Source organism: Lycium ferocissimum, chromosome 12 (assembly GCF_029784015.1).
Source record: "Lycium ferocissimum isolate CSIRO_LF1 chromosome 12, AGI_CSIRO_Lferr_CH_V1, whole genome shotgun sequence".
Lineage (NCBI taxonomy): Eukaryota > Viridiplantae > Streptophyta > Magnoliopsida > Solanales > Solanaceae > Lycium > Lycium ferocissimum.
In genome coordinates this window covers 34025100-34034850 of record NC_081353.1, presented here as the reverse complement: position 1 = coordinate 34034850, position 9751 = coordinate 34025100, and the positions used below count along the sequence as shown (strand labels likewise).

General features: G+C 37.4%; 1 protein-coding gene across 1 annotated transcript; it reads left to right on the top strand.

The window, feature by feature from the left end:
• The first annotated feature begins 525 nt into the window (after positions 1–525).
• Positions 526–4982, top strand: LOC132040076 (uncharacterized). The gene is made up of 6 exons (XM_059430692.1): positions 526–972; positions 2518–2660; positions 3296–3439; positions 3568–3753; positions 3954–4078; positions 4487–4982. The coding sequence occupies exons 1-6, from the start codon at positions 765–767 to the stop codon at positions 4710–4712; spliced, it is 1032 nt and encodes a 343-aa protein (XP_059286675.1). The 5' UTR covers positions 526–764; the 3' UTR covers positions 4713–4982.
• Positions 4983–9751: the final 4769 nt, after the last annotated feature.

Below are 9751 nucleotides of genomic sequence, written 5' to 3'. Positions count from 1 at the left end.
CTTAAAAAAGTGGCTAAAAATACTCCGAGGTTCTGGATTCAAACTCTCGCTTAGTAAAAAAAAAAAAAGAATTTCGCAAGACAAAACTTTGGGAAAAGTCTGCCTTATGCGGTACAGGTTGCCTTAAGGCATAACTAAAAATCTGCCTTATAAGGCAACTTCTACCGGATCCAGCAGAACTTTAGTTATACTTTAAAGCAACCTATGCCGTATAAGGCAGACTTTTTCCAAAAACCTTGCCTTAGAATTTTTTATTTATTTTTATATTTGAACCGAGATTCGAACCCAGAACCTTAGAGTATTCTGCAAGGGTAAAAATTAAAAATTAAAAATTAGCAATTTGAGGGGTAAAAACTAAAGACCACAGCGAAGGGTAATCCTGCAAATTGCCCATTTTCGCACACCCCTAATCAGAGTATATTTGGCCCTTTTCTGAAATAAATAAAGCCCGAAATGACCTGGCAAGGTAATGAAAATGAAGAAATAACGTATAGAGATGTGGTTGATCCGAGAAAGAAGATAATTTGTACAGTTGTACTACTTCTACTGCAAGTATCACATCACTTGCGCCAAATCTCAAAGGAAAAAAAAAATTAAAGAAAAGAAAAGCGAAAGAGCATTTAAGACATAGGAACTTGTGAGATCCAGAGAAACAGGAAAAAAGGAAGAAAAAAAAAAATCTCCCTCTCTCAAAAGTCATCAGAGAGAAAGCAAAAGGAGAAGGAGCTGACCATTTTGATTGAATTAACAAAAGAGAAAAAAAAATGGGATGCTCTTTCTCAGGATTGAATGCATTGTATGACACTGCTAATGGTGGAGGTGATGTTTGGATCAATGACAATCGTTTCAGGATTCTCAAACCAATTGGTGAAGGTGGATTTTTGGACAATGTTTTTGTTGTTAAGGAGATGATTTCTGACCCTTCTAATCCTGGGATTTCAAAGAAATTAAAAGACCCTTCTCATGTATCTGGTAGGTGTTACTCAATTTATATTCCAAAATTGCACTTCTAGATACCCACTGGTTTTTTCTTGTGATCTGAATGTTGGGTCTGATTCATGAATCATAGCAAGTTCCATTTATTTGTAACTCAGTTTTATTTGATGGGTCCAAATGGAGTAGAAGAAATATTGAGGATTCGTGTCGTTGGTTTGGGATAATGGCTAAGTTGCTCGGACTCTTCACTTTCGGTGCTGCATCATGTCGACACTGACATGACATTGGTGTGGCTATGGTCAATTGATTTTGGGTACTTTGACCAAAATCGACAGAGACAATGATTTCTATAATAATCAAAATAAAAGCTACCTTGAAATTGAAGAAAATGGAATAGCTTGTATATAGAAATTTCTATGTTAGTCATTTTCCTTATATCTCCTTCTAGATTCTCATCAAAATACCTTGTTAGTTTTCCACATAATGTCTTATAATTTAGACCTATAACTCTATTCTTACATATTTCAATTATTTTTAGTCGAATCTCCGCACTTGTATCTGTACCTGGATCCATACCCCGGAATCATAAAATTTAGATCATTAAGATCTGACCTCTAGATAGGCACCCGTATTGGACATCCGCACCTAAGTCCGAGCAACTTAGGATTTTGAGGATTCTAACTCCAATTAAGTTGGGATTGTGGTGCATAGTAGGAGTAGTTGTTGTTGACAATTGGGTCAGATTTGTGAATAATAGTGGTCATTTTTGTTTTTTCCTTGTGATCTGACAATTGGATCAGATTTGTAAACGGGTCTATAATGTGTATAGTGGATACTGAGAATTCTTATAGCTGATCTTGGTAGTTGTTGCTGTTGACTATTAGATCAGATTTGTGAATAAAAGGATTTCTTGCCTGTTTCAAATTGTATAAGATTTGTTTTGGTTGTAGTTGTCAATGATCTTGTGGTGAGGTTTTGTATCAATTATGCTCTGGGATATGATCCTTTTTATGTCTATGGTTCCAATTAGTGATCTTTTGCTACTATCCGTGTTTTCGTAACCTTTACCTGCCCAAAACTGCGACTTTGCACGGGTATTAGATGTTTCTATTGGTTGATCATCTTGAAATATGAACTTCTGATGCATGAGATGATGTTAGAATGATTAGGCAGATATTATATATCCCCTCTATCCATGAGAGGCATATTAACTCCCAGAATTGCTTATATTTTGTGCAATTAGCTCATAACTTACTGCTGGTTTGTGCAAAACATCCCTTCATACCCCAAGTTCTCTTACCAGGAAAAGAATAATGCATAAAATTGAACTCTTTTTAAATATTTTTACAGTTTGAAATTGATAAGAAGAAAGTCCAATGGAATCTTATCCTTTGCTTTTATGTGCGATCTCTTTTTATATCTGGATGACTTTCTTTTCATTGCTCAAAATGACAAAGAAAAGACTAGTGCAAGCTTTTGGACAATTGTTGTATTTTCATATTTCTCTTGTTCTTATAAAGAATTTGTAAATTGTCATGTTAACGTTGTAGTGTTCTCAATACTTTGTGTCTGAATGTTTAGATGATGGAACCTATGCCATGAAGAAAGTTGTTATTGAGAACAATGAACAGTTAGAGTTGGTGAAAGAGGAGATCCACGTTTCGTCTCTGTTTAGCCATCCCAATCTGCTTCCTCTCTTGGATCATGCTATCATTTCGGTCAAGGTAATTACAAAACCTCATGCATTTGCTTTGATCTGCACATGAAAGAGAAAATTATTGCAGTGGTCTCGAATTTCTTCATTTAGTAATTCACTCAGCTCCACATCTAGGCCATTTCACAATTAGTTCGCTAACATATTAAATTGAGAGTGCAAATCAGGTAAACACATGCACAATATTGATCTTTTTCCATTCCTTGAGTCTTTGATGTGTTTCAAGGAACTCACTCCCATCATTATAGATGTATTTCCCTCACTTTTCTCTTACGATGAAGGTGAAATGCTAAATATGAAGATGTTTGAACATGCATGCGAATGGTCAAAAAGAAGTGTATCCTGTAGTTCCTTTCTTTCACAGAAGGAAATAGAAAGGGGCTAGGGAAGTTGCTCACAATTACAGAGGGTTCAGATGTCTCATTGAGATGATACTCTTCCAGCAGTTTCTGCTTCTGGGAATGAGAACTATGTTTGACGCTTTGAGCAAGATGTCACTTGTAATTTATGAAAAGACATGCTTTACTTTGCTGAACGCTATAGGCATGCCAATTTGTATCTTCTTTGTTGACTTCCCTCTATGATATATCTTCAGTGGCCACTGGATTTTCTCTAAAGATCTTATTTTAATTGGATATTTGGTAGGCCACACAAGATCAGTCTAAGAAGCAGGAGGCTTACTTGTTATTTCCAGTCCATTTGGATGGGACATTACTGGATAGTACCAAAACCATGAAAGCAAAGAAGGAGTTCTTTTCCATTTTGGAGGTGCTTCAAATATTTCATCAGGTGAACAAGAATCAGTATTTTCTGCACAAGAGCATCTTTTCATTTTCTGAGAGGAAAAAAGAAAGGGTCAGGTGCAAATGAAACTGTGAAGCCAAAAAATGACGTACTGAAAAAAGTTTTATATGCAGCTTTGTGAAGGTCTCAAGCATATGCATAACTTGGATCCTCCCCATGCACATAATGATGTCAAACCTGGTAATGTCCTTTTAACAGATAGAAAAGGACAGGCACTTATTGCAAAATTAATGGATTTTGGAAATGCACGTCCTGCAAGAAGGCAAATTCGCTCTCGCTCTGAGGCCCTACAGTTGCAGGTACTTATGCTTCTTCTTTTATATAGACGTATCTGCTGCAGTTTTTATGCCTGCAAAGGAGAATGTTATGACCATTACTGTATTAACATATGGATGTTGCTCTCTTTGTTGGCTCTATTACCTACAGTTCACACCTACGCCCATTCTAATGCGTATTTTTTTGGTTTGCTCCGCGTTTGTCTGTGGTGTTGGTTATCCAGGAATGGGCATCTGAGCATGTTTCAGCACCTTTCCGTGCACCTGAATTGTGGGATTGCCCAAGTCAATGTGATATTGATGAAAGAACTGATATCTGGTCATTAGGTTGTACATTGTTTGCAATAATGTAAGACTTCTCTCTACTCTTTTGCTGATATGTTTTGTAGGTCTTGCTTTGCAAAACAAATACCTTTATTCTGTTGTTGAGTTGCATCTATATTGTCCAATAAATTGATATTCAGTTCGGTCAAGTCATGAGTTAAGTCAACTCAAGTGTGAAATTTCCTGCATTTGACTTGTACATACTTAAAATAAGTATGTTGGTGAGCATACGGAAGTGTTATATGGTGCTGAGTTGCGCTGTTATTGTTTACTATAATTTTCTTTTTCTTCTCAGAATAACAAATAAAAAATCTCATGACATGCATATTTGATCTGATTGCAGATATTTTAACTGTGACGTGAAATAGGTTTTGGAACAGGTCTGTTTGCATGAAAAATGATTAATTTTTAACGTCCTGGCTTTTATCTCCAGGTATGGAGTATCTCCTTTCGAGTATGCACTTGAGGAATCTGATGAAAGTCCACAATTGGCTATTGTAAATGCACAAATTAAGTGGCCAACTGAGCCTAATGCTCCATATCCCAACGACCTTAACCAGTTTGTGACATGGATGCTTCAGCCTCAAGCCACTGTCCGGCCTCGCATAGATGATATCGTCATTCATGTTGACAAGTTGATTTCAAAGTATTCCCATTAAAGTGATGGAGGGGACATGTTGGGTTACTTCACATATATATGCATCATCCATATACACATTACCATATTACAGAAACCACCATAAGTTATTGTTACCTTATTTTTCATTTTTTCTTGTCAAAATGTGATAGAAGACTTAGTAATTCATTATACCTGAGGAAAGAGGTTTTGGCAGTTGTCCATTATCTACTTTAAAAATAACTTAATGTTGAACAATCTGTACTTTTGTTCCCGTGTCCAAAGGAAAATTTTGCCTTGGTTGTTTCTGGAAGCTCATTTTTATGCTCAGTGATCCTTTATGCCATGCGATGCGTCTAATTTTCTAATTGCGCTGCCTTTTCAATCTTATTGAGTTGAGCGCTCGTTTATTTCTTCTGTACTGAGAAAAATAGGAGGGATTCTCTTAGCTCAATCCTTAGAAAGCTTCATCTCCAGAAGCTTGTTGAAGAAACGATTACTACTACTTTATCATTCCTTGAGGAGAACTCCTTTTATACAGTTGAAGGCTTTTTCTCGCGTATTGAATAAATATTTCCTCGTTAGCTTTGATTGGGGTAGTTGGCAGAGTTCATAATTTGACATTGTTATATACTGACTCCAAGGGTTTTAGAAGGGTAATTGCAATTATTGAACTCACACGAGAAAAGTGAACGCTATGTTTCTGCTTCGAATATTAATGTGGAATTTCCTGATCTTTAAAGGCCAAACTTGAGCTAGGTTATATGAATAACTTGAAGGAGAGGAATAAATACCTGGTCTATAATTTTGACAAAAGGAGAATCGCTATTGGGAAATATCTTCTCGGTCGTCATCAAAGAAATTGACGTCGGGCCTCCTCTTTCCCTTTAAAATAAATACTTCCTAAACATTATTCATTATCTACTTTATGTAATAAGAAAGATAAAGGTTTGTCATATCTTAATTGAATAGAAAACTTACAAAGTGTTTATCTAATTGTCCTCCCTTATACGCTGAACAACACTTACAAAGGCAAAAAGTGATCTGGTTTGACAAAAAGCTTTCCATCCTTTTGATGTTTGTCATATTATTGAAAGGATTGCATCAAATTTTCATCACATGGGGTAAATAATTTTCATATGATTAACTAAAAGGCAGTTGGTACACATTAGTCTTATCTTAGTAAGAAGCATTAGTTATACTCCCTCCGTTTCAATTTATGTAACTCGTTTGGTAAGCACGACATTTAAGAAAGAGGGAAGACTTTTGAAACTTGTGGTTCAAAATAAGTCTTGAATATTTGTGTGGCTGTAAATTATTCATAAAGTGAATTTGTTTCCAAATTAGAAAAGAGATCATTCATTTTGGCACGGACTAAAAAGGAAATATGTTCACATAAATTGAAACTGAGGGAGTATTAGTCTTAGTAAAAGAATTTAAAGATAATATGTTTAAGAATCTATGACTCCCAAAGATAGTGTGTGGATCAATCATCCCTCATGAGTCATTGTTCTGTGTTTCAAAATCTTGAATCTTAGTGTACACGCGAAGTGTGCAAAAACTATATTATATGATATATTTTACTTGCATTGTTTTGTGTGTTATGTTGCATTTACTTGCAATACAATATATACATATTCTCGTATATGTTATGTGCCGGATTCATCACATACATGTTATTCAGTACTTTATGCTTATGATGCAGACATTCAAGTTACAATTTTATTTTCAGTATGTAAAGTCTCAGCTCACCTTTTAGGTGATGGTTGACGACGTGTTACGAATTTAGCTTGAATGGGGAGAATTGGAACTGATAGTTAGAATTGTAATTCAGTTTTCGTTAATTGTGTATTAGCCCTTCTTTATTATTTATTTTCTTTTTAGTCTTTGCAATTTAGTCCCTTTTTATGTTACGGGACCACTAGGTAGTTAGGCCTGTTCCAATATATTAAGTGTATTAAGCTTAAGGAGCAGAACTATCGTGAATGAGAATTTCCCTTTGCTTTCCTTTTTCCAGCACATTTTTCCTTCTTCATCATTGAATCAACTGATAAGCTTAACAGTGGTATTAGAGCACTCTCATGCTCTGTGGGAATGACACCATGGGTGGCGAATTGCAAGAAGTTTTCAGTCGCTTGGATGGAATGGCGAGGCGGCAGGATCAACTCGAACTGGTTCATGAATGTTTCTTCAAGCAATTGAAGGAGGCGATGGTGTCGAAAGGCGAAGCTGACAAGAGGAAATAATTGACTCCAACTACCAGGAATTTGTAGGAGTTATATTCACCGAGATATGTGTAACACCTCGTACCTTTAAACTAAGCCGCATCTATGACTCAAGGATCCCGGAAGTCAAAAAGGGGAGTTTAAGTCGCAAAACCAGACTCAGTTCTACAGGTGACATTCAAAGGCCAGAGGGACAGACCGTCAATTGGTCGACGGACCGTCAAAACGCCCCGTCCCTAGAACCTCGTTTTGATAACTCTTTGGACTTTCTCAGGCTGCTGACAGTAGGGTCAAATCGACGGACCGTCAATGATACACCATAAAAAAATTTGACTCAGACCGTCAAAGCAACTCGACGGACCGTCAAAGTGCACCGTCAAAATGCACTGTCAATCCTCCCCGACAGCAAACAGTATAAATACGACACTTCATTCTAGAAAATTAGTTTTCACGAATCCCAAACCCTAGCACGAAGATTTTCTCTTCCCAACCATCTCCTACATCAAGGTAAGTCCTTTCCGCGTATTTTCAGGCGATTCTATCATAGTATAATCAATTCCTAAGCGAGATATACTATTCTTAACCTAGGTTTTCAACCAAACCCCATCTCAAGGTTCAAAGTTCAAGCTTATGGAATTCCATTGCAAGTTTGAAGCAATAACAGGTATGTAGGGTTTCTATCTATGTGCAGGAAAATCTTTATTCTTCCCTATGCCACGTTCTTCTATGAAAGTATGAAGTTACACCAAAACTAGGGTTCTAGCCATGTCTATGATAACCCTAAGCACATTTACTATGCTATACAATGATTGTACATATAATTCGTTATTGTTTTCTTAATACTCCATTTTGGTTATTAAGAATCTGTCCATAATCCATGAAAACCCATGCTTTGAATTCCATGGGTTCTTAAATACATGTTATGAACTATTATGCTTAATTTCATGAAAAATCCTACATGTCTACATGTTTTCATGCAAGTATATTATATAACTATATTAATGTTATAATACAAGTCTTTTGATGAAATTCATGGGCTTCTTAGCAACAATATCATGTCCATGTTTTGGGGAGTTGCACAGATTACCGAGAAGATTTTATACCTGAAACTACATTTTCCAGCGTAGGATAAGGATCGCTCCGCCCAGTTAGGACTATTCCTTCATATTGTCCCCATTGAGGGATTTGGATCCATTCATGTCATGTTCATGTCTTGTACCCCGGCAAGGTACAAGGTGGCTTAGCTGATCGGGCAGAGATCAGACACCACGTACTAACATGGTGGTTTCACGTCGGTTACATTAATGCTTTCCCACATATATTTTTACTCATGTTATTCCCTATGCCATGTTTATTTCTGTCACAACCCAACCCCGTAGGCCATGACTAGTGCCCGAGCTGGACACTCGTACACACCCATAACCCGAATCGGCATACAGATAACTTATGCATATACAAAGATCAGACATCGTCTCGAACTGTCGCATACAAACACATATATCGCACAGAAGCCGACAAGGCTATCATATATCACAACATCTCAAAATATGTACAAACACAAGCCGATAAGGTCGCCATGGCGGGGCGGGACCGCCCAAAACACAAATCATACGAACACAACCGAACGAACTATTCACAACCCACATATATGTCTACGGACCTCTAAGAGTCACAACAATCATATGACGGGACAGGGCCCCGCCGTACCCCTGAATAAACATATGTATATACTACGGAAGAGTCTGTACCAAAATATAGGCTCCGGAACAAAGGAGCACTCCAAAGTAGCAGAATAGGTGTCCTAGGCTGGCGGATCACCAAAACGATCGTCTGTACCTGCGGGCATGAAACGCGCGCCCCCCGAAGAAAGGGGGTCACACGAAATATGTACTGAGTAGGTAAAGCATGAAATACAGAAAACGGGGTCATAACCGAAGTAAGGAGTACAGAAAGTGAGCATAATAATCAGACTACCAAAATGCTTGCATTTGGAGTACAAATCGTGCATAAGAGGTACGGAAAACAAATGTGGTAATCAGAATGCCAAAATGCTTACTCTTGAAACACAAATCATGCATATCAATGTCATGTATCATATCCGGCCCACTATGGGACTCGACGGACGGAACATGGTCGCCACCCCGTCTTTGGAGCCATAACACATCATACTTCGAAATATTGCATGACTCCGTAACACATCATACTCCAGAACACATCATACTTCAGAACACATCATACTTCGTAACACATCATACTTCGGAACACATCATACTTCATAACATATCATACTTCATTACACATCATACTTCGTAACACATCATACTTCGGAATACGGCATAGTGCGCACGATGACATAACTGGCCCGGGATTCGGCGAAAGATGTAATAACAGTATGCACGAGCAGAGTAGTGAGAAACTATATGCCTTTAAAACATTTTCAAAGACTCAATAGGGATAATCAAAAACCATCATTTAAAAACCAAGACAATAGTCAAATCAAGTTTCCTCCGAACGTCACTCGGGAACATATCAAATAGAACTTTCGAAACCATAGATACGTATCAAAACCATATGCATATAAATCATCAGTTCAGACTCGACAGAAAAATAAGTAATCAACACTCGGGGGTTAAGACGACAGTTATGTAAGTTCTTTCAAAAAGTCGTTAGAACCAAACATAAAAAAGTCTCGGGGGCCCACGGACAAGTATCAAACCAATCTGAGCCCGTCTACGAAAGTTGGAGATATTATTCGTTATAACATCATCCACGAACGTTTCGAAGCGATCCGAGTTCGTCTATGAAAGTTACGGTCGTTCGTAGACATAGAATCCTTTAAGAACAAAATTCTTTTTGC

Coding starts and splice junctions, on each gene's coding strand:
- LOC132040076 (XM_059430692.1), top strand. CDS start 765: ATGGGATGCTCTTTCTCAGGATTGAATGCATTGTATGACACTGCTAAT. Junction 3,754..3,953: donor CTGAGGCCCTACAGTTGCAG/GTACTTATGCTT, acceptor TTGGTTATCCAG/GAATGGGCATCTGAGCATGT. Junction 4,079..4,486: donor TGTACATTGTTTGCAATAAT/GTAAGACTTCTC, acceptor TTTTATCTCCAG/GTATGGAGTATCTCCTTTCG.